Source organism: Electrophorus electricus, chromosome 24, assembly GCF_041902795.1.
Source record: "Electrophorus electricus isolate QZ-2024a chromosome 24, ASM4190279v1, whole genome shotgun sequence".
Lineage (NCBI taxonomy): Eukaryota > Metazoa > Chordata > Actinopteri > Gymnotiformes > Gymnotidae > Electrophorus > Electrophorus electricus.
Genome location: NC_137520.1, coordinates 6,290,212 through 6,314,650, shown reverse-complemented (window position 1 = coordinate 6,314,650; position 24,439 = coordinate 6,290,212). Strand labels below are relative to the sequence as shown.

The 24,439-nt window shown below is 44.2% G+C and overlaps 2 protein-coding genes and 1 long non-coding RNA gene across 7 annotated transcripts in view; 1 reads left to right on the top strand and 2 right to left on the bottom strand.

Annotated features, from left to right (window-relative positions):
- Positions 1 to 85: 85 nt before the first annotated feature.
- lmod3 (leiomodin 3 (fetal)) lies at positions 86 to 6,074 on the bottom strand. Of its 3 annotated transcripts, none has more exons than XM_027019214.3 (5): positions 5,724 to 6,074; positions 4,018 to 4,213; positions 3,333 to 3,610; positions 1,598 to 3,145; positions 86 to 869 (listed from the first exon to the last, which is right to left on the bottom strand). In XM_027019214.3, exons 1-5 carry the CDS (start codon positions 5,754 to 5,756, stop codon positions 822 to 824), a joined length of 2,103 nt encoding a protein of 700 aa, XP_026875015.2. In that variant the 5' UTR covers positions 5,757 to 6,074; the 3' UTR covers positions 86 to 821. The 3 variants fall into 3 exon arrangements, with proteins under 3 accessions (XP_026875015.2, XP_026875014.2, XP_081563326.1); XM_027019213.3 differs by having other exon boundaries at positions 3,333 to 3,613; positions 5,724 to 6,072; XM_081707200.1 differs by lacking the exon at positions 5,724 to 6,074 and having other exon boundaries at positions 3,333 to 3,613; positions 4,018 to 4,326.
- On the top strand, positions 4,480 to 23,510 carry LOC145653569 (uncharacterized). The gene is made up of 3 exons (XR_014119790.1): positions 4,480 to 4,567; positions 4,750 to 4,865; positions 20,622 to 23,510. It is a non-coding gene; the product is annotated as an uncharacterized LOC145653569 (long non-coding RNA).
- zbtb46 (zinc finger and BTB domain containing 46) overlaps positions 7,391 to 24,439 on the bottom strand; it is a 53,011-nt gene continuing 35,962 nt past the window's right edge. For 2 of the 3 annotated variants that reach the window (XM_081707198.1, XM_081707199.1), the window contains exons 3-6: positions 23,517 to 23,792; positions 17,684 to 17,904; positions 16,577 to 16,619; positions 15,554 to 16,386 (exon numbers count right to left, since the gene is read on the bottom strand). In XM_081707198.1, coding sequence (XP_081563324.1) covers positions 15,782 to 16,386; positions 16,577 to 16,619; positions 17,684 to 17,904; positions 23,517 to 23,792 — 1,145 coding nt within the window. In that variant the 3' untranslated portion in view covers positions 15,554 to 15,781. Of the gene's footprint in view, positions 10,999 to 11,955; positions 12,132 to 15,553; positions 16,387 to 16,576; positions 16,620 to 17,683; positions 17,905 to 23,516; positions 23,793 to 24,439 lie in introns of those variants that run through there. The other variant, XM_027019216.3, reaches the window with a different exon arrangement.

Genomic DNA, 24,439 nt, shown 5'->3' with positions numbered 1-24,439 from the left:
GATATTTTTGGTGAAGTCCAGTAGGAGGCAGCATGGTGCTGTATCTGCTTAAATTTTCTTTAAAAAAACGTGTACAAAGACAATATATTCTAACAGTATATTCAGTTTATGACATAAAAGTACCATAAATATATATACGTGATTTTTATATGGTGCTGTTATACCACAGAGCAAAACCTTCCATCTGAATACGTTAAACGCCTTTGACTACACTTTTAAATATGCAGTTTTGTGTTCTTCAGCTATGGTTTCACATGGTTCCAAAATTTATGTAGTCTGGATGAAAGGAAATACTTTGCTACATTGGCCACACATAAAGTCATTTCAAATCAAAAGTGCTGGAGTACAAAGACAAACCACAGAAAGTGTCACTGTCCAATTAAAATAGCAGAACTGTAACTCCATAGAGAGCTTGATTAACTTCAGTGTCATGAAACAATGGCAAGTTGATGGAAACTGCTGTTAAAGAACATAGTTTCATTCATCTCAATAGTAATTCAAGACTGATTTATTACTATACAGTGCCATTTATTATGGCACTATATAGCTCGTCCAGGTGTACTTGATTAGTGCAGCATTGTCTACAGGTACAGGCAAGACATCACTTATTACTTATCCTCTCTCTAAAAAAGAAGGAAGCCTAATTATTGAAACTAAGAACTGATGCATAGTTGAGTAAATATCTTGACCACTGATTGAACCAGCTGGTTTCCATAAATGCGCCAAAGCAGACTTAAATGTCTTCATGGTTTATTTCCTTATACCGCTGCCCTTCGGTGGTGAATGCTGATGTGTGCAGTCTACCTGAAAGCATACGATCCTCAAAAAAGACTGGTTTCTCTGGACTCAAGAACCTTGGGAAGAGGCACCTGTAGATGAAACAATTGATTTGGCAAGAGGATTGGACATGACACAAAATTGTATCTATTGTCTACACACCAGTGATGATTTCTTGAATGTCTTTAGAGATTTTTAAGTGGCTTCAATCACCTAAAAAGATCTCAATATTTCAATATTTTCATGTGTGATCAAAGTCTAATACTGGGTTTCCATTCAAACGTTTTATGAATTTCCAAAAAGTCAGCAAAGGAAAATGCAAATGAACTTGTGTTTCCACTAGCGAAATCCCCGAAGATGATGCAACAAGATTAGGCTTGAGAATACAAAAGACTGCCAAACAACAGAAGCCTAATGGACAGAACTGCCTTTAGAAACCTAGTTGCAGCCGAATGATGGTGTTTACTTAACTTTTCACAATAAGCGCCAAGTTAATTTGCTCCCTTCAAGAAATTTCCCCTTGGTCCATGTAATGAAGACACGAGACTCTATACTTGATCTAAATGGTCTAGTTTGTATGTGGCTGAATTACGCTACAGGCAGCTCAGCTCAGCCCTCAGCTCAGTTTTATGTCTTTGTATGTTAAAAGTGTTAGAAGAAAAACCCACAATTTTCCTATTCCGCCAATATTAACTCTTACACTTTCACTCCCTCACAAGTGATCGTACCATGCTCTTTACTCGACAATCTTAATTGTGATGCTGTGCATATCTACTTGCCAGGAATTGAGTGTAAACTGAGGAGGCTTAATCGCACTTACGGCTTTTAGATAGGCCACGTTGCTCTGTCGAATTTCGCTGAGGAGCAGGTCACGTGGTGTTAGATCCACTTTGGGTGGCTGCCTCCTTCGAGGAATTGGTTTTAGTGTCTTTATCATGTCCCTCAGGTTGGCTTTGTCATCTGTGGGCCCTTCGCTTGCTGCGCTCCTCTGCTTGGGAGTGCTGCGTAGCTGAATGTTGGCTCTTCCATTTCGCCTCTCTTCTCCAGGGTTAAGCTCCAGGAAGGGGTCGCGTCGTTTGGGAGTCTTCTTAAGTTGCACATCTTTCAGCGGGTTGCCTGAGCCTGAAGCCAAGCTGGAAGGAGGCTGCCGAGGAGAAGGCTGCGTGTTTCGTAGCTGCTGAATGGGGCTGGACACTGGGGATGGCTCTGGAGATCTTGGCAGAACCTCCCGAGGCTCCTGGGCGGCTTGTAGAAACGCCGTCTCAGGAATGTATCCTCCTAGCATCTGCAGTAGACCAGGAGGCAAGTTCAGACTGCTCTCGTACATCTCCATAATCTGCTGTCGCTCCTTCATTTGCTGGAGCCTCTGTTCTTCCTTCCTCTGCTGTCTCTGGCGGTCCAAGTTTCTGGTGAGCAAGTTGGTTACAACCATCCGAGGGCCCGGTAGCTCAAAGTGGTAGCCCAGCTTCAGAAGGGTGCTATTGGCTTTGAGGAGACGAGACACCTCCATCTCTGCATGGTGGCCGAGCATGTGCCTCTGGTTGTGGAAGCGGAGTTCGGTCAGAGTCTCGTTGAATTGTAGACAGCGCATTATTGCAATAATACCTTTTCCAGTGATGAAGTTAGACTCGATGTTCAGTGTGGTGATGCTCCTGTTCTCACGCAACATGTTGGCCAGGGAGAAGGCGACATTTTCATCTGCGCCTGTGTTCGCAATGCTGAAGGTCTTTACATGCTTGTTCTTCCTGAGTGCCTCGACATAATCCAGGAGCATTTCTTTAGGAATGTTTTCAATGTTGTTTAGGTTGACGTCAGTGACAGAGGGGTTGTTCTTACGGATCTTGTCCAGAGTTCTCTCCAGATTAGTTTCATTCCCAGAGGGCCTTGCAGTCTTTTTGCTCAAACCATTACCAAGTGCGAGTTTTGGGATCTTGAGCTTGGATATCACTCTCTCCTCTTTCTCAGGGACCCAGTTCTCATAAACAGAAGGAGCAGGCTCAGAATGAAGCTGGTCTGATCGCTTCTCGTCAGCTACCATCAATTCTCGTTCATTCTGTTCTGATCTAGGAGCTTCTCCCCCGTTCTTGGAACCAGAAAACTGTGGCGGGGGCTGTGAGATTTCCTGAGAGGTGACAGACACGGCAGGGCCGTTCTTCACCATCCCTCTTTTAATGGGCTGTCTGTTTTGTTCCTCAACCCTGTTGTCTTCCGCCCCCACCACCTCCTCTATCACCTCCTCGATCGCCTCCTCTGTCGCTTCCTCTCCCTTGCCACCTCCAACCTGCTCCTCTGTCTCTTCATACGCACATTCCACATCGTTTTCATCCTCTTTTTCCTCTCCATTCCTAATTTCCTTTTCTGTCTTTTTCTGGTGATGCCAAAGAAAAAAGACAAAAATTAAACAACTACAACACGGAAAACTAGCATCCTCCAAACGTAAAGTTTAGATAATCATAATCATCGATAATGACGTTGTATGCCACTGGTAAGCACATAGTAGTGCCAAGCTTGTAGGTGCTCATATTATTGCATTTTGTCAATAGCGGTGGTCTTACTCGACTGGGCAGCAGGGTTGTGGGGACTCTTTCTTCTTCTAGCAGACGGTTAGACTCTTTCTCCCAGTAGAGGTACTCCACTAGTGATCTGTGGTCAAATGAACCTGTTGGAGGTTTATCGGTCTGGTCCTTCTGTCTCATACCTACTGGCACTCTCTCATCAGGTGCGATCACCTCGATCTCATTCTGGAGTTCTTTGAGTTCCTCAGCAGATAGACCTGCCAGAATTTCATCTTCATCTATTTCCTCCTCTTCCTCTGTGTTCTGCTCTTTGTTACCTGCTATAGAATAGCCCTTCTGTACTGAACGTATTCAACTCTCAGTCAGATAAGTAATATCCTTTTACAGGTAAAACAATAAAGAAGGTTGCACTGTGCTAATACTCAAGCAACATACTCAAGCACCATATTAGCATTTAGGATGTTGGAAGGAAATTAAAAAGAAAGATCAAAACACATACACCCACACACTCAAACAAACCCGCGCACACACACACACACACACACACCCACACACATATATATATATATATATATATAATTTTAAGATAAGGTGCTCAAGATGAAGGTTACTTTCATCAAGCAAATATCAAAGACTATAGTAAATAGTTCTTGGCAAAATGGCAGGCAAATGAGAATGAACACCACGGCCCATGACACAGGGAAAATGAAAGCCAACATAGTACCTTGAGCCACCACGTCCCTCTGCTTAACTCCTGCCGGTACCCTCTCATCGGGGGCAATAACCTCCATCTCATCCTGAAGCTGTTGGATCTCCTCAGCTGAAAGGCCTGCCAGAAGTTTGTCTTCATCTAGCTCCTCTGTGTAGGAGTCTTGATCACTTTGGTTGGACATCCCTTTGGTTGGTCCACTTGGCTTTACCTAGGAAAACACGACTGCAACTAAGGGGCAACGGTAGAACACATCTACTATATGGGGCGAACGTCAGCCTGAACTCCAGCCGTGTGAGAAAATCCCTCAATGCCTTATGTGTGTCTAAAATTATCCCCATTTGACAGAGGGGAAGGTATTTATGATAGAGGAGATTCTAACAGATTCTTTTTTCAGCAGCTTGAGTCAGCTGGGCCACGGTACACCAGTCTGGTGGACTGAGGGCAGGGAAGACAGAAGCAGGTGGACATGTCAGTCAAATGGACTACAAGGCTGAGCCACTTCCTCAACTAGTTTGATATAGTTGTAAAATACTCAGACATATATAGTTTATTCAATAAATTGGTGAGTCAAAACTAGTGATTAAAGAAGGACTTTAAATGAGATAAAAAACCTAATTTCACTATAGCCTAAGTGATATAAAAAGAGACTGTACAAATAAATTACTAATATTATTATGCTATTAAAATGTTAAACTTTTATGTCCTATGATTTAGGATGTACCCACATGTTGTTGTTTTTTACAGTGCTCCACCCCACCCCAAAGAGTTCTGTGGAAAGAGTAATAATATCTCTGATGTAAACAGGAGGCTCGGGGAACTAAAAAAAAAGACAACGATTCCAGCACGGAAAGACTGCAAAGGTATGACTGTGTTTTGTTTTTTTCTGATGATGTGAATTTTTTGGTAAGTTCTTATGAGTTTGTTAGTATAATTATGTCATATAATAAGGTGGAAAGTGTCAGTGCTATTAAAAGTGTTTTTGGAAAAATATGTCCAGTCAATTATTTTCGTCGATTTGGATAATGTATTAAATAGGAATTTGTCACAGTATAGGCAATTAATATATTTTATCTAACAACTGGTAAAAAGTTGAAAGAGAAAATGTTCAGACTCCTTTAAGGCGCAGTTCAAACAGAGCGGTTGCTTGTTGGCAGGTTTATGCTCTGATTATTGTTTTCTACTGATGCTTATCCACAAAGCCATCACATGTCATATTTTTCTGAAGCTAGACTTGTTTAATAATGAGGATGACTGGCTGATTATAAAATCTGTTAATTGGAATACTTGTATAATTGTGGTTTAATTGCCAACGTTACTGTGGAATGTGTAACTGGAGTCTGGGCATGTGGTGATGTCTCATCACCATGGCAAAACCTCCCGTTACCTACGGATTTATTAGGACTACATACTTCCATATACATTTCCCTGCCATCATCAATATGAAATATTCTATGAGGCAGAAATGAAAAGGGACAGCGACATCCCAGTAGCTCAGATCAGGCAGGTTCTCAAGAGCCAATTGAAAGAGAACAATAAGATCAAAGTCTTAAACACATGTGCGCTGCCAGTTATCGTTTACCCAGCACACACAATAAGCTGACCCAGAGACGGGCTGGAAACTGCCGACATGAAGACCGGAAAACTCCTCAGTTCCTGCGGCACTCCACCCAACATCCTAAGGTCATACGCCAGCCAGAAGGAAGGGATAAGGGACTTACAAAATGTAAGATCCACCGTCCAGGATGAGACATGGCACAGCCATGAATATGTACCAGCAATAGCCCCCAATGATGAGCTGAATCATGGACTCCCAGGCTCTAAATCCCCTCCATGGAATGTACCACCTACAGATAGCAGAGGTGGCAGAAATAAGACAATCCTACCAATGGCTGGAAAAAGCAACTGAAGGACTGAAGGACAGAATAAAGGCACTACTCATGGCAGCAAAAGATCCAGCACTAAGCACTAGGTCAATCAAAGCAAGGGATAATTCCCAAGTTTCACAACAGAGAAGACCGAAGATTCTGTGCAAAGGAGCCTCCGAGACAATCTGTAACTTGGTGGCAGGATGCAAGATGCTGGCAGGGAAGGCATATATTGAGAGACACTACCAAGTGGCAGGGATCATTTACAGGAACATTCGCAAGGCATATGAGCTGGACACCCCCAAGTCCAAATGGGAGGAACCACAGAGAGTGGTGGAGAACAACAAGGTTAAGTTCCCGTGGGACCTCCAGATCCAGACAGATAAACAAGTAGTGTTGAACCAACCAGACACTGTGATAAGATAGAGAAAGCAGCAGTACAAATAGATGTGGCTATTTATTAAATCTGAAAGAAAACTGTTTTTTTTACTTTACTATTTTTTTTAATATAAATTCATACAGACATTGGATTGGATATATTTATTCATTTATTATTATTAAATTTATTAGGGCTATGTTGAGGAATATTACACCTTCTTCACTCCAAAACTGACACCAATGCTATGCAACCACAATGAATTCGATATCCATTGAGGGCAAACCGAATAAAAAAAATTAAAATGCAGATTCCAAATTTATTTAAAGGGACTCACTTTATTTTCTTCAACTATTTATATTACACCGATCTTAGCAGGAGGCTAAGACCACAGTAAAAGGCCAAATGGGAGTAATTATGTTCTTCTTTACCAAAGGTTTGTTGACATAAAACCAGCAAAAAATCTTTATCTCAGGACTTTGAAATGACTTCCCAACCTTTTTAACAACTCTGCATTCCAAACATTTTATGAATATAAAGTCACTGACAAGTTCAATAGCCCTCGCAACATTAAAGCCTAACTTCCGAGCTCAACCTCAGCCAATTAAAGGCTGTTTGAAGCATTTTGAAACAATAAATATGTCTAATAATGTTTTATCTCTATATGGAAGTATACACAACAGTTTTTTATTATGAACAAAAATCAGGAAGTGTCTTAAATAGGATTTCGATTTTGTCATACTTATGGCTTCATAATTTCCTCATATTAACATTCAGACATGTAGCCTGAACAGATGGGATTAGGATTCATTATGATTCATATATTACACACACTGTAAACGCACTACAGACAATATTACAAAAGTTCCAGTTTTGCAATGTGGTAAAAGATCATATTGTTATGTTTGAACATATTCTAGATTTTGGTTGACGGACAAAGACAGGTGAACAGTCATGAGCAGAAAAAGCCAAAGCAAAACACAAATCAAAAAACATACAAAACAGAGAGATATACAACAGTTTGTGTTATCTACAGAAACTACACCTGACTTGTCACCATAGAAAAAAAAATGGTCAACACATATAGAATATAGAAATGTGATAGGTTGATAGCATACATGCCCATTTTTCACATTGCATATGCGTGTACACACACACACACACACACACACACACACACACACACACACACACACACACAAACAAACAAACAAACGCCCAGAGAGGCACAAACAACACATCTACACACATACACATAAATACATTTAGGCACATTTCAGAAGGGTTTGGATTAAACCCAATGAGAAGGAGTGAAACCACCTCCAGACTGTAAGAAAGCAGAACAAGGACTTGATTATAGCCTGCCCATGCACATGACACATATCAGACTAGGCCAGAAGAAGCATCATAGCTTCAATACAACATTTACTATGGCATGATTCATTTATTTATAGTATACTGAAATGATGTCATCCATGTTGCTTCTTTAAATTTCAACAGATTTTATTTCATTTAAAGGTTAAGAACACAATAAATTAAACAAACAAAACAAGCAAAATGTCCCAGGTTTTAGAGGCATTTGGATGTAATAAATGGCCAGCACTTTGGCTGATGGGGTTTGAGGTCCACAAATGTGTACAAATTCTCACTGCAGAGCAAACTCAAGCATACTTTTCCCATAATTCCCAAACCAGTGCCAGGCCTTACACCTCTTCATATAAGGTGACAGCATACAGTAGCACACATGAATTAATGGAGCATGTCTCCAAGGGCAACAGATTTAAAGCTGCAATTTATTTTAGAAAAAATGTACTCTCAAAACGCCCTTCATTGTTTTTATAATGACACCAAATATTATTTGTGCATTCTCAAGTTAGTGAAAAAAAGATAAATGAACAAAGAAAATCACTATCAAAGCTTTGCACCAGCACACAAACTGTTGAAACAAAAGCACTTAATGTAATGTATACAAAGTATACTAGATTGTTTTTTGGTATAATATTCATTACTTAGTGTACGTCAGAAATATAGAAGCATGTGCAGTATATCCCTTTCTGAAAACATCTACCCAATGAATTAGCTTCCCTGGAGTTTCCCCATTCTCATTAAATCAAAATACAACTTGAAATATCAAACAGAAATGCATGGAACTGGCACAATAGAATTGGTTTTGAAAAGCCTTGTCCACAAAGAAGGCAAAACTGAGAGTTTTGCACTCTCATACAAAAAAGAAAATAGCTAAATTAAATTCACAATAAAGCTTAGCATCCAGCACTTAATAATAATAATAATAATAATAATAATTATAATAATAACAACAATGATAATAATAATAACAATATCAATGATAATAAGAATTATAATTTGTTAATTATAGTAAGTAATAAAGCATTTCATTCCCATTTTCAAATTTTCTGGCACAGACACTGAAAAGAAACATTAACAAGTCTCTCTCTCTCTCTCTCTCTCTCTCTCTCTCTCTCTCTCTCTCTCTCTCTCTCTCTCTCTCACACACACACACACACACACACACACACACACGCGCACACACACGCACACCCCCACACAAATATTTTCACTGTTTGTGCCCCCATAGATAGACTAAAGCAGAAGGGAGGGTATATCTAAATAGACTAGTCTTGCACAAAAGACTTAATAAATAACCTACCAAACGAAAGAAACTGACGGACTTCACTTTACAGCATGCGCCAGACTCGGTGGACTTCCAACACAAACCTTTTACACTTTTCCATTTTTAACAAACTAAATAGCAACAAGAGTAGGAGAAAAGCAGTTTTAAAAGAAAAGAAAAAGAGAAAGTTTATACAGAAGATCAAACATCTGGTGTGGTCCATTAAATAAAACATTTGATGCATATATGTCTCTGACTCCAGATGCCAAAAAAAAAAAAGAAAAAAAAAGAATATCAGATATGTTTTGGGGAAGGCATGATTTTTCCCTGTCAGATTAGGTTTCAAGATTTCAGGGGCAGAGAGTGAATTCAGTACAACACACATCTAAGGACTCTAAGGAACTCCAAAATACACTAAATGAGAGAGTGAGAGAAAGAGCGATCTTAGAAATATCTTAGAAAGATTACAGCAGTCAAAGCTTCTGATGAGTCCTTGGTTTCATATTGTCTTGCCTTCAACAAAGCAACTACCTCTGGGTTCTACATGCAAACAGGTCACGCTTGCATACGCGCACACCCACCCACACACGCGCACACACACACACACACACACGCACACACACGCACACACGCACACACACGCACACACACACGCACAAACACACGCACACACCTTTCACTGGGTATTCCCTTTATAAATTAAGCCTTTCCCCTGACAATGAGATGTGGAATGCAAGCTATACGGGAATATTACAGAGGGGCAAAAGTAATATTCCCATAAATCTGAATATATACCATAACCTCTATCCTACAGTATCCCTGGCTCTCTCTTACTTTCTCATTTTCTCTGTAAAAGACGTGTGTCTCCCCTTTTAATACAGAAGAACATTGTTGAGAACTAGAAAGATTAATTTCTGCATAGTGTTCTCTCTCTCTCTTCCATGTCTCTCACAAACACAAAATCATTAAGTGTTCATGTTCTTACATCTACAATGTTTAGGAAAACCTAAGTGGCTGAGGAAGAAACTGTTAAAAGGCATACATAATAATCAGCAAACTCTGCACAAATATTCATATATAACAGTCATGAGGACACACATATTTAAAGGTAGGTGCGGTCACCATATTTGTCTATGTAAATTGGAATAAAAATGTAAACCACAGAAACAAGGAGTTGATAGGAATCTAGTAAATGTTTGTTTAAAGTGCAAGTCTGTGGCAGTTTTTCCTTTGCAGAAAACAATGTGCTAAAAACTGCTGAAAGTCTTTGACATATACAGCTTTGCAATAGATAAGACAGCACCCGCTGGTGTCTGCATGGCCAGACCACATGGTCATATGCTTCCTTTCTCTGACCCGTCAGCGCATTCTACCGATTAAACAGCAACATTTAAGACACTTTGAATCTCTCTGGTCAGAAAAAAAAAATATAAAACACCAATGCTCAAACCCTTGTCCTTACGAGGGAAGAAAGAAGGAGACGATGCAAAGACCGGCTCAGACAGACGTGGGGTCACGGAGAGAAGAACTCTCCACTGACAGCCCTGCCTCCATCTCTGCGATCTGTGTGTGCGCGTGTGTGGCTCCATCCACACAGAGATCTGACTCGGGTATTCTGCTCAGGCACACACCCGTCAGAAGAGAAACAGGCGCTTCGCAACGGACCGGGCCGCCCCAGCGCGGGACTAGGAGATCCAGGCAAAGTCTTTCTCGCTGCCCGGCGGGGCTTCACCCTCCTGGGCCGAGTCGCTCTCCTCCTTCCCATCGTCCGTGGCCCCGTCGTCGCGCTGCGACATCCCTGAGTCTGCCGGCCACTTGCTGCCCTCTTCCTCGCCCTCGCCCATCAGCTCCGCCTCCGCCATCATCTCCTCGTCGCCGTCGGCGCCGTCGTCCGGGAAGCGGTGGTCGCCGGGGAAGCGGTGGTCGCCGGGGTAGAGGAGTTCCTCTTCGGGGGAGGCGCCTTCCTCGGCGCTGTGGTCCAGCAGGGCGGCCATGCCGCGGCCGGAGCAGTCTGCACACACGCCGTGGCGCCGCGATCCGTGCTTGATGCCCACGCTGGCGGCCGACATGAACACGCGACTGCACACCTTGCAAACGTACTTCTTGTCTTTGCTGTGCACCTGAAATACAGTGGCATACATGCAGGAAATACACAGCTAAATGAGAGTTGGACACACTCAACCAGCCTATCAAACAGAGAGGGAAATACACAGCGAGAGCCACAGAGTATACATATTAGAACTTACATCTTACGCCTTGAACAAACTGTTTTGATGAAATGCTGAAAATCCGATGAAATTAAATGTAGTAATAATCATAAAGAGATGAACTATGAAACCGGATCACTAGAGGGAGGGAGTATTTACAAATCATTTTAGCCAGACAGAGGGACACTTTCTAGAGCTGCAGAATGGAACCTGATGCAAGTCCAGCCAGCACGGCAGGAAAGAGCACGGCGTGGACACCGCAGCCTAGCAGACGTCGAGCTGCTAAGCCTGCGCTGCGTTTTAGCTGCTCTACCCTTCTACTGACTCTTTGATCTGCCTAAAACCAAAGCTAATTTCTGTGGCACACTCTCTTAACCACACTCGGACGGGGAACATGTTGCCAAAGCGTGTCGATGATTTCTGTGACGAGACCGTGAGAGGGATGTAGTAGAGGGGCTGGAAGCCGATGAACAAAGCATATAGAGGCAGAGAAGGAAGCGCTGAGAATGTCACAAAAAAGTGAATCTCTCAGTGCTTTTATTTTCTATTGAAATACGCTTCACAGAATAGAATTTGACTTTTTGACTTTGTACCACTTCATTAATCATACAACCCAATACAACCCAAGTGTAAAATAGTCATCCATCACATATTGAACCATATTTTTCAACTTTATAAATATTCATAAAGTGCAGTATGGTAATTCTGTAACTTGCGCATAGCATATTCCAAGTTTACAAAATGTCCCATTTTAATCGTCAACCATATAAAAGTTATTTGTAGCCTATCATTTAATAAATCTGCCATCTCTGTTAACCGCACTGCCGCCCCCTGCTGACTGCCCTGTGTACTGCACTCCCCTGCACTTACCAGTGTGTGCCTCTTCATGTGCTCGCGCCGGGTGAACTTCTTCCCGCAGATCTCGCAGGGGTAGGGCCTCTCGCCTGTGTGTGAGCGCATGTGTCTTTTCAAAATGCACTGGTGCATGGCAGAAAAACTGCAGTACGGACACTTGAACTTCTTCCTGATAACCGTGAAGTCGTTTACTGCAAAGAGAAAGAGGAGCTCTTGTCAGAGGTGGCGTGATCCACACCAATCACATGCACTGAATTACTGCAGTAGCTACACCCTCCGCCACAATCACCCCTCTAAAGAGTTACTGCAGAGTAGTTTCTTACTTCCCAGACAGACAAGACCGACTGACAGCTGTCATCGTCACTACTGTTACTTCAGGCAGGCCCATTGCCTTCTGAGACCACAGGGCTATTTTTTGTTGATAAAATAAATTAAACCACATAAATAACCACATAAATAACATTATGTAGACAACTAACCAGTGAAATCTGAATGCAAAAGCATAGCTGTAAACACTCCACAGTCACCTAGGTCAACTATACGGCTCTAATAAATGGCTTGTGGCACGCCAGTTGTTTTCGCTCAGTCTTGTGGATTTGCTACATTAGCACGCTCAACCTATTCTGAGAAGCGTTAAGGAAGGTCTCTCAGCTTAGCTCACCTTCCCTTAGCTACCAAAGCCAGTCCTAAAGGACAGTTTCCCTAGCAACCACTACAGCACTGAGGCACATTTGGTCACACTGTTGAAAAAAAACCTCAAATTCGACGTAGATATAAATATGGAAGAATAGCAGCACATCTCCTCTGTTGCCTGCTCAACGATCACCACCCAGTCAAACTGACACAGGAATCTAGACAAGACACGTCTTAGATGATGCTTCGGCCAAATGGTGTAGGAGTTGGAGAAGAGAGCGGGAACAGTAGACGCACGAGTTGCGCGCTTCCCGATCAGATGCCTGTAATTGCATTAGGCCGTCGGTCTAGACTGGCACAGCTAATGAAGAGAAGCAGAGAGCAGACAGGCGCACACAGCTGGCGCAGGCTCGCGCCGACGCTCGCTAAAAAGGCGTCTGGCTTTATTTGACAATGTGCGCAACACGAGGTTAAAGAATGAGGACGGATCATGCGATGTGATGACCACATACTGGACTTTTTAACAGATGGTTCAAAAAAAATAACAAAACAAACAAATTAAAAAAAAAACCCTTTTACACTGACAAAGTTTTATACAAAGTATAGCAGCACAACTTGGTTCAAGGATCACAAGAAAATTTATTGACTACAAAAATACAAACAACCACTTACACAATTGCTAAACAATAGCCTATATTTGTATGACAACTTTTTTGTTGTTGTTTCAAAAGACAAATAAAAGTGCAAATAATACAGCAGGGGTTGCTGCATCAAATACTAGATTAATTTTATATCAAATACTAATGGAATGTTCACATCATCTCTTTGGTCAGTTAAAACCAAACAAAACAGAAAGCCAATCTGTCTTTTCTTTCCCTGAGGAGAATTCTCTAAAGCTTTACAAAAGTGCAAGTTCAAGGTTTTCATTCATTTATTTTTTTTGCATAGTAGTGGTTAAAATACTGAATTCCAAAAACACACCTGACATTCAGCCTAGCACCAGTTTCAAAAGCTCAAACAACAATAGTTACACTGTGCTTTGCAAAGTGAAGAAACCTGGAGTGAGTTTCTCTCTGAGCAACTTGGCATAGAACTGGAAGATTAAACACACCACAATTCTTTTACACATGGCAAACGAAACACAGAAGCAAAGATGCAAACAGGAAGCATGCAGTACAACCCATAGTGAGAATGAGTCAGTACGAAAGGGGAAAAGATCCAGTCTTCCCCATGATCACAGTAGCTGCCTAAATATAACAGCACTCTTTAATAGCACTGCCTTCTATAATAGCAATCAATCAGGTTTCCTAGTGAATGCTTTGGCACTTAAAGAGAATGCCCCATTAACGTGTAGCTACTTGTCACTGGTTATCGCATTTTTGGTGCATATCTACATAGATATGTAGGCTATGTCCCTTTGAAAATGGCTTTGGCTAGCCATAACGTGTAGGCATCTACATGCATGTGGTCTAAAGATCTTCCAGTTGTAAAATTAGCTAGAAAAAGAGGTAGGTCTAAGTATGGGACTGACAGACTTCCATTTTAATGCAACTTTGTGATGGTCAGAACACAATTACTGCTGCTTTTCATTTCCTGACAGCCATTCACGGAAACAATCACTCATCTACTGAATATGGCTTTCAGATGTCTGTTTGGAAAGAGACATTACAAAACTTTCATAACTTAACATCCTGAAAGTTTTGTAAAGATAAACGCTAAGCACTCGGAGCACATGAAAATTCTCTCCAGAGATGACATAGTTTGCTGGCAAAAAAAAAAAAAAAGCTCTAATGTTTGTGGTCTAACCACTCAAAGACAGATAATACTACATGTCTGGCAAAAACAATCTGCAATGGGCTACATTATTCACTCCAATTTATTCACTTAAAATTCCAAAACAAAAATAATCATTAAAGGGTGTCAGAATGGACGACACAATGTTCAGTGCAAAGGTTTGATGAAATATTTGGTTCACAGCAATACTTCTTTCAGCAATACTACTAGCACCTGTAATATTTCTAGGTGCAAAACCGTGGAGGAGATTAAGACCGAACCGTTTCTCCAGTGGCCCATCATTTTCCATATAATGCCCACGCTTTCTCCTCCTATGGCTGTGACATAAACCCTGCTGTAGGGCCAGCGAGGTCTATGGGGGTTACTACGGTACCCTCGACCTTAACGACTTTTCTCCTCCCACATCCTCCTTATCTCACAGGTCGAGGGTCAGCTGGGGTAAGGGCCAAGCTGAGCCAATTACGGACATTATTCAGCTGTGCTTAGACACACACACACACACAAATGCACATCATGCGCGCACACACATGCAGACACACGCGCGCACACACACACACACACACACACACACACACACACACACACACACACACACACACACACACAGAGGCTTACAACAAGGACATTGCTGGCTGAGGGACTTTAGGCCGAAACCTAACCCTCCCCATCCCAGATCATCCAACTCCACTCAATTATAGCACTGTAAAGGGAGGAAATAACACGTTCCTCCTGCGAGGGGCAGTATCGTGCACAGATAATCAGCCCAGACAGGAGGGATGTGCTCCAGTAAGGCAGACCTATGATTTACCCGTAAGGAAATCTCTAGAAAATTTTAAAATCCAAATGAACTTGCACACTTTGTGTAGAAACCTGGGATACTCAAGTGCACCCTAAGAAACAGAAAGGCATTGAGGCCCTGATTAGCATTCTTCTGAAGGACACAATGATCAGGCCGAGAGTTTGAGGACAGAGCCGCCCAAACACTGGGTGTGCTGGCATCCACTACACTGAGATCACTGTGTTCTCTTGTCTGATTACTTTGTAGAATAAAAGTACTCGATGCACAAACACAGGTGCATGCACATAAGACAGTGTTTTGTCTTTGCGTAGTAGTTGTGCTTATCAATGCTCAAAGCCGCCGCCATTGTTGGTGCATGTACAGTAATCATATAAAAATCTACAAATATATAGAATATATACTTTAATTCACCAAATATTCACATTTTTACATTTTACAATGTTTGCACAAGTCTTGCACAAATGTGCTACAAAGCTTGTACAAATCTCAGTGCTCAAGGAAGCCCTGAGTAGACTCTACGAAGAAGTCACTCCAGTGTCTTCGTTCTAACCTACAGGTCAAACGGCAAGTTCAGGCAACTGGGGGGGGGGCGGACCAAGGATGCAGGGTTAACGATCAATCTCCGCTCGGGGCGTGGCCGCGCTCGCCATGGCCGTCAGCCTCCAAGGCGTGGGAGCTCCAGAGCAGCTTGGCAGGGCCAGAGGCTGCTTGGCAGCAGATCTTGGTGTGGGTAGCCAGGTTCTTCTGCGTGCTGAAGGTACGGGCACACGCCGGGCAGGCGTAGACTCGCTCACTGGAGTGCACGGACGACAGGTGTCGGTTGAGGTCGGTGCGGTCGCGGAAGTGCTTCAGGCAGTAGGCGCACCGCATCCGCTTTCGGTTGAAGTGGATGGTCTTCTCGTGGCGGTCAGCGTTGGACTTGAGCGTGAAGCTGGCGGGGCAGCGCGAGCAGCGGTAGCGGGCGGCCGGTGCCAGGGAGGGCGCGGCCGCCGGGGGGCGCTGCTGCTCCAGGCAGTCCAGGGACAGGGCCATGAGCGAGAGCGTGTGGCCATACTCATGCTCTCTCAGCTGGAGCAGGCTGCTAAACAGTCGCTTGCACAGGGAGCAGGCCAGCTCCCGCGGCCAGCCTGCACCTCCGGCCCGCACCTCCGCCGCACACGCACCACGCTGCTCCTCCGCCATCTGATCCTCCTCTGTAGGAGCCTGGCCACACTCCAGGCCTGAAGGAAAGAGAGAGAGCGGGACAGAGAAATGGAGAGAGAGAGAGAGAGAGAGAGAGAGAGAGAGGTGAGAACTAACACCAGGAGATGAGCTTATGTATGTGAAAAATAACAGCCAGTCATGCAGAGAAGGCCAGATAAGGTATGAGAGGCCAGAACAGCTCACACGCACACACGCACACACAAATACCTGCACTGTTACATGGACTGTCTTCCTCCTCGTGCATCTCTTCCTGTAAGAATACATGTACACACTGTTAAACGTTACGGCTGAATAACCAAACGTGTATAGATTGAACTCTTGAAGCATGCAGGCTCGTGTTATTGCAATGACGCGCGTGCACAAACAAAAACCAACGAAAAGCCTTTTCCTTCAGCAGAAAGAAGGAAAAAAAAAAGACAGAATTAACGCAGAAATGTCAAGCTGGAAAATGGGAGAAAAGACGAAGGAGATGAAGACGCAGTAATGCGAGGGCGACAGAAAGCCCCTCGATATGTCCCGTGTCTGGCCAGACTCTCTCGCCGGCGCTTCCACGCGCACAGCAGGTGGAGAGAAGAGTGGAATGCTCTTTGTCTCGTGACACAAGAGGATATTCAATATTTGTTTCTGAAGAGGCGTGTGCGTGAGTATGAGGGGAAGGGGGTGGTAGTACAGATGCACTGCTGTTTGTTCATTCTCGCTTTGAGAGTGAACGTAGGTGCGACCTATCCACCTCTATACCTTCGAGCCCCTTCCTTTTCTAAGTCTTACTCATTTTCTGTGCTTTCGCTCTCTCTCTCTCTCTCTCTCTCTCTCTCTCTCTCTCTCTCTCTCTCTCTCCTGCTCTCACTCCCTCGTCCCCCCTCCCCTGTGTAAAAGCAACTCACTATGGTCTAACCAAACAGATGGCTCGTCCGCAGAGATGGTACGGCTTCTTGGGAGGGAGGTCCTGTGAAACCAAATGCCACCTTAGCACACACGGGGAGAATGCAATTTCCTGGACCCGTACAAGAAAACACAAAACCTGCCCTGACCCTCACATTGTCCACCCCTATTGATTCTCACCCTCACCTCTCCCCTCCTTGCCTGGTGGAGAAAATCTCCCAGAGTTCTCCTTGGAGCAGGCATGTTTTCTCAGAGACGCGGGGTTAAGAGAAACGGAAAGGGGAGAGAATGGGCACAGACGAAGCGAGAGGAAAAAAAAGGGAGAAGGGGACGTTCGGTGTTATACGTGAAAGCGGCGGGATGTCGGAGATGGACAGCGCGGCGCAGAAGGGGAGGATGGCGGTGGGCTTTGGGAGGCCGTGACGGACTTACCTCGGAGGGCGAGGGCGGGGGCTCCGCCTCAGGAGCGCGCGAGGGGCCCCCGGCCGGCGGCGGGCCGGGCGCCCCGGGGTGCCGCCGCTCGGAGGACGGCGGGAGAGGAAGAGGAGGGAGAGCGGGCGGAGGAGAGGACGCAGGCGCCCTGCGTTTGCGATCGAGCGGGGCCCCGGGGCGGGGGGCTCCGCCGCCGCCGCTGCCGTTGGAGCAGTGAGACCCTGGGGAGCACAGGAGAGGAGTCTCACCCACCCGCACTGAGAGCAGCCGCCGTCTTCCACACAGCGGAGGGGAGGGGGGGGGGCAGGGGCCAAACACAGTCGTTTTACAACCAGAGAGGGAGAGCAGGATGGGAGTGAAAGAATGAAATAATGGGAAAAAGATGAGCGCTTTATTTATTTATTTATTTATTGCTTTTTCTTTCTTTCTTTTTTTTTTTTTTTTTTTTTTTCCTTCATGAGGATCGGGGTTAGGGGTTGAATTCTCTCGCTCGCTCTTTTTTGCTTCTCCATCCTCCCACGTGCACACACAAGGGAGGGCCGCTTGAGTGTGTGAGTGCGTGTACATGCTTGAGTGCGCGAGTGTGTGTACATGCTTGAGTGTGTGTATGTGCCTGTGTGTGTGTATGTGCATGTGTGTGCACATTTGTGTGTGTGTGTGTGTGTACACGCCTGTGTGTGTGTGCGTGTGAACACGCTTGTGTGCATGTGTACATGCGTGCGCGTGTGTACACGTGTGTGTATACACGCTTGTGTGTGTGTGTGTGTACACGCCTGTGTGTGTGTGTGAACACGCTTGTGTGCATGTGTACACGCGTGCGCGTGTGTGCACGTGTGTGTGTGTGTGTGTGTGTGTGCATACACGCTTGTGTGTGTGAGTGTGTGCACATGCTCGCCTGCGCTTGTATGAAAGAGTGAAAGAAAAGGCGCTTCGAAAAGATGCCTGAAGTTCTTCGTTTCAGTTATCAGGAAAAACACGGTCATTTGTTTCATAGAGTCCATCCAAAACAAAAACAGGAGGTGGTGTACTGAGCTGTGGAAGGCGAGAAGCTCTTTCTTTTGACCAGCCAGGATACTGATAACTTTTAATGTCTTTTTTTCCCCCCATAGTAGAACACTGGTTAACAAAAGGGTAAAGTGTTACTGAATTTGTACATTCAAAGTTACTTGCTTCCTTCATTGCGGTTTAAGGTCTGATGACACTGATAAGGTTGACTGCTATTTGTATGCACCAAAAGAGGCGGGCTTACATTTTGCATGTTTATTTTTCATACCGTGTATTTTATTTTCCCAGCTTCAGAGTGCTTGTGGAATCAATGCCTTATGACAAATTAAAGATCTCTCGCCATGTCCTGTTGGAGAGTATGATTTGTTTTGGGTCGCGTCATGGGATTTTGCATGGGTTTTGCAATTAAGCGAATATTCAAGTTTAAATGTGAAGATGTTTGTGTGGACGTTTGTTTGCGCTTGGGTTTTCTGGAGGACTCTGTTGTTGGGAAAAGTGGTTAGGTGCTGGAAGGAGAGACACACACCCTCTGGTAAAGCAAGACCATGGACAGATTCCTGGAATACTGTTCTCCCACACCCTGCACTCCCATGCCCCATGAGAACACACACACACACACACACACATACACACTCAATTACACTCCTACACAAACACAGTGTGAATGTTTCCCAATAAAATGACCTCGCCCCAGTCTTTGTCTTTTTTTCTCCCCACACACTCATCACCACACACTCATTACTGAGGGAAGGTCATGACATGAAGGGTGGAGTCTTTCCCCTGACATCCCCTTTACCCCTCGCCTGATTTTGACGTCTCATCCCTGTGCACTAACAGGAATTGCGCCTGCACATCCGTGCGGTATCTGTAGTGCTCTCCCTAATTTCACTCTCAGCGATAGCTTCTATTTCCATCACGGTTTGGTACCTGCTAGTAACTGTATCCAGAATAGTAAGACAATTACAATCATCCAATTAAACAGGTGAAGGGCATCAGTGAAGTCAGGGGATGTCGGCCATGAAATGATAAGCACTTGGTCTTGTGTCAGTTTGCTCAAATTCAACCATTGTGCCTGATTTTAGGTTAGTGCGTCTACAAGCCCCGTTGTCAGATGGTCAAACTCAGAAGGACTGGGAGGGTGTAGAGACCTTGAAGATGTGGGCTTTACCTGTTAGTTCAAAACAGAACTGTGGTTCAGCCTGAGCTCTGACTAAAAAGTAAGACCTACCCCTACATTTAGCCCAGTTTGCCCTTTTAAGCTGTACTGAGAGACACACTGAAATATTTAAAAAAACAAAAAACAAAACCATTCTCTCAGATACCTTGTTACACATTCGTATCATATTCTCAAGACCACATAATGTGTAACACGCTTAATGCATATCTGTGAGCAGAGAGTCGGAGTCATTTGACAATCCGCTGTTCCATCCCCACATGCAAACCACAGTAAAGGAAGAACTGCAGTGATATATAAATATTATTCTTTGTGATAATATCCATATTTGAACTGTTAATGAATTAAAACCTTGGAAATTAAGAATTTCATCATGTCACTCAATATCAGAATTCTTCATTACATTTGATCAATCTGTCGGATTTTTTTACAAAACATTAATCATTTGATGCAAATATGAGTCATTGCAAGAGTGTAAAGTCAGTGAAGTAATAAATATCTAATTTTACTTGTAGGGGAAAATGTATGGGTACCACAGCTGTGAGAGAAGGCTCTGGAGTCCTGTCTTACTCAAAGCTTCTTTCTCTTTTTCTGTCTGTCTCTTGTCCTCTCTCTGTTTGTTTGTCTGTCTCTCTGTTTGTCTCTTTCCATTTTCCATTTCAATTTAAATGAGTTTTATTGGCATTACAAAATCGTCTCTTTCTCTGTGTCTGTCTCCCTGTCTGTCTGTCTCTCTCTCTCTCTCTCACTCTCTCACAGGAACTGGGCCAACAGAGGGCAGGCAGGCGTCTAAGTGCTGTGTTCACCTCACTAACCCCCACCTGCCTCTGTGCACCCATGGGAGTGGAGTAGTGAGGAGGGAGGTCACTCGGAACCACAAACTCCAGAACATACCCGCATACACAAAACACAGGCATAATATAAGACAAAACCACCTGATCCCATTCCTTTTGTTCATTTCTGTTTGTGTTTTGTTGGGACAGCTACACGACAACAATACAACAATGACGGTTACAATCGCTAAAGATTCTGTAAGAGTGAGCTCTTGTGATTGTGAATTGTGACCAGGTTTATCTGGTCATAAATCACAATCATGAGTCAGAACTCAATGGACACCGAACGTGAACTTCTATCTGCACTAATAATACTGGATTACTGCCCGCTCATGTATGATGTATGAGGACAATGTTCTGGTTGCACGTTTTTCCCTGCTGGAGTTGGAGTCCAAGAGCTTGGCTATAATTCAGCATGAGCGTCTTCTTATTAAACTGATGGATTTAGAGATCACAGAGTGAGCGACAGAAAAGTGCTGTAGAATCAGAACGCCATTTCAGTATTATATGCTGTATATTGACTGAGGAAGCTTCATGTGAAACTTTACCAACGATTTAGACTGGTGACAAGTATTTAGTGCTGAGCATTGAAAAGAGGACCCACCAGAGAAAGCCTGCAGGCCCAGCCAGCTCCACACCCCTGAGTCTTTACTCACACACAAGCCCATTTATCTTACGTCGAGAGCAAGGTTAATTGGTCCCTAGTAATTATGCTAATTGTGGATTCTCTGAATGGCCCAAGTTTCCATATGGCAGGACAGCAGCTCCAGTATGATAACAGGCCACTCTGAAGTCACAATATTAGATTAGACATTAGACATAGTCTGATTGCCACTTTGGTCCAACATATGTATTTACAGCACGCACACATTCTCACTCACACACACACACACACACACACACAAGCCGACACATACACACGGACTCACTTAAATAGTTTCACCACCTTGCTGTCATTTTTATTTTCTTGCAAAATGCAAAACAATAAAAACCCTTCGGTCCATCAACGCGATCGTCAGTCTCACTTCCATGCCTGTCCCCTGTAATACAGCTCCCACATGCTCTACGAGATCTAACCAGCATCTGAGTGTATCATCGAGCCTCAAATTCACAAACACTCTGTGCACGCTCCCCTGAGATGCTGGCACTGACAGCTGGGTGGACAGGTTGGCAGCTCGCTGTCACAGTCTATAGATCAGTGGGTGAGGAAGGGAGGCACGCATGTCTAAAGCCAATCACATGCCCAAGCTCTGACCTGAGATCAGTTTCTGTGGAGGCTAGGCCGGGAACGTCGCCGTCGTAGCGGGCCGATGCTGCCGACCCGGCGCGACCCTGCGGCTCCGTTAGATCAGTGCCTTTCCCCGGGACTTAAACAAACACGCTTTGAAGTTTGAGAGAGGGACATGTGAGTGGCGAGTGCGTGGAGCAGGCAGGCCTGAGGCTGCGCGGCGTCTGGAGTGCTGCACGCTGAAGGGGGGGCCGCGTGTCAAGAGAAAAGCGCAGGCTGACCCTTCCGCTGGCCAGCGCGCGCGCGCATGCCCAGCTATTGTGGTATATTTGTGTGTACTGGTGTGGTGCGCTTTGCTCAAGAATACGCCTCCACCTTCTTCTATACATTATTTCAAAGCAAAGCTTGATGATACTCCCTGGCAAACAGACACTGGAAGCAATTATGTATCATATTTCCTGATTGCTCTATGCACGAAGGGCGAGGCAACAGTGCAGCGTTTTCCACATTTTTATATGCTTCCTTATAGCTTGAGCCGGCCAAACAAAGCACTGGTGGCCTGAGTGACAGTGACTGTCCTTAAGAGCGTCCATTAAGCCTTAATCCAGTCCGGAGAATACGCAGACGCACAGCCGCGCGCACACGAGAGCCCGCCCTGAGGCACAGGATGAGTGGCTCTGAGTTTTCCCCCCGATGCTCCTCTCTCACAGAGGACATGAAGGGAGTTACACAAAAGACACAATTACCACAGAAAGAGAGAGAATGAGAGACAGACAGACAGACAGAGAGAGAGAGAGAGAGAGAGAGAGAGAGAGAGAGAGAGAGAGAGAGCGGTGCCTTGATGGAGTGGTGTAGTGTGCAAAAACAACAGTGTAAATATTTTAGAGGCTTTTATTAACCTATAATCTGTATATGGTTGTTTGAAATATGTTAGGAAGAAGCAGTTAGAGGGGAAATATAACCTGAAGGCTTAATGAGTGTGAACACACACACACACACACACACACACACACACATTTTTACTTTACAATACATGTTAAGGACTTGTGCATGAAAATTCAAAATGCCCAGAGCATTTAACAATATTTAAAATATGACATGCACATTCCAAAGCAAATATTACTCAAACAAAGTCACATTCATTTGCAACACACTATAAAAATGAATTACTCCACTATCACAAAACAAACAACAGTACCACCTAAGCACATCAAAAACTACTACGCACTCAGTCACAAAACTACCACGCACTCAGTCACAAATCTACCACCACCTCAGCCACAAAACTAGAGCCTAAAGTCACTAACAATCACAGGAATCCAAACCATCTGCATTACCAACAAACTAGAGCTAGAGCAACAGGGACTAAAATGAAAACATCAGCTCACAGAGTCTGACAACAGCCTCCATTATTCTTAATGACATTCTTACGGAACTCTGTGGAACCTTGTACCTCTGGACATCCAAACATAAATAATCTTCAGGAAGTGTCTATGGGCAATCTATGGCAATCTAGGGCGCCTGTGAGAGCACATTGGGTGTGGGAGTCTTTATGACTCTACAGTAACAATAGGATAATACACTGTGACTTACAGGAGAGCGAGTGTCCTCCCTTGGGCAGGTAGTCAAACAGCAGGGGGTTGTCCTCGCTCAGCATCTCCGCTCCCAGAGACAACAGGCTGTTCTTGCTCATTAGCGCCGCCCGGAGGTTGGCCACAGACCCCCCTCGCTCCTGGCCCCGGCCCACGGCCTCCTCCCTTTCACTGGCCAATGAGGAGCCCAGAAAGCTCGTCTCCTCAGCCAGTGCCTCCTCCTGCTTCACAAAGAAGTCTCCGCGGCTGTCAGAACTGGGCTCGGCTTCGTCTGCTCCTAATGAGGGAGAGAGAGGGGTGACACTTTATTATGGTGCCCTGTAGATGCTTTGCAGACTAATAGTTTAACTAACAAATCACCTGAATATCAATTAAACAGAAATCTAAATGAAATACATCATTTAACCCTAAACCTAACCCCAACACTAGCCTTAAGTTCAACCCAAAACCTAAACCTAACTGTAAACTTAACCCTATTGAGAATCACCTCAGTCTCAACTGATAGTTTGCTAACAATGAGTGAGTGTAAAGACGTGCTGTTCATGACCAAAGTGTTTGATTTTTTTCTTCCTCATTGTTGAACAATTACAGGTAAGAGAGAAATATTAACATTTCTACATTTGTAGATCTCAACCTCTGACCTGAGCTATGAGGAACTTTCTTTGCAAATAAGCCATGTAACAGATCAACACTTTTCCTTTCACTGCTACCTCTTTTCTCCATAGACCTTTTAATCTTTGTTTGTTCACTTCTCCTCCAATATAAATAAAGGCTATATCGCAGGCACATCACAGAGACACACATGCACGCAGCGCACGCCACACCTCCTCCCTCAGCCAGGAGATGAGGACATGCACTGGGACGGATGACGCTTCCACGGTAACCAAAACGACAAGATAAAAGACGAGTGGAGGGGAAAAGAAA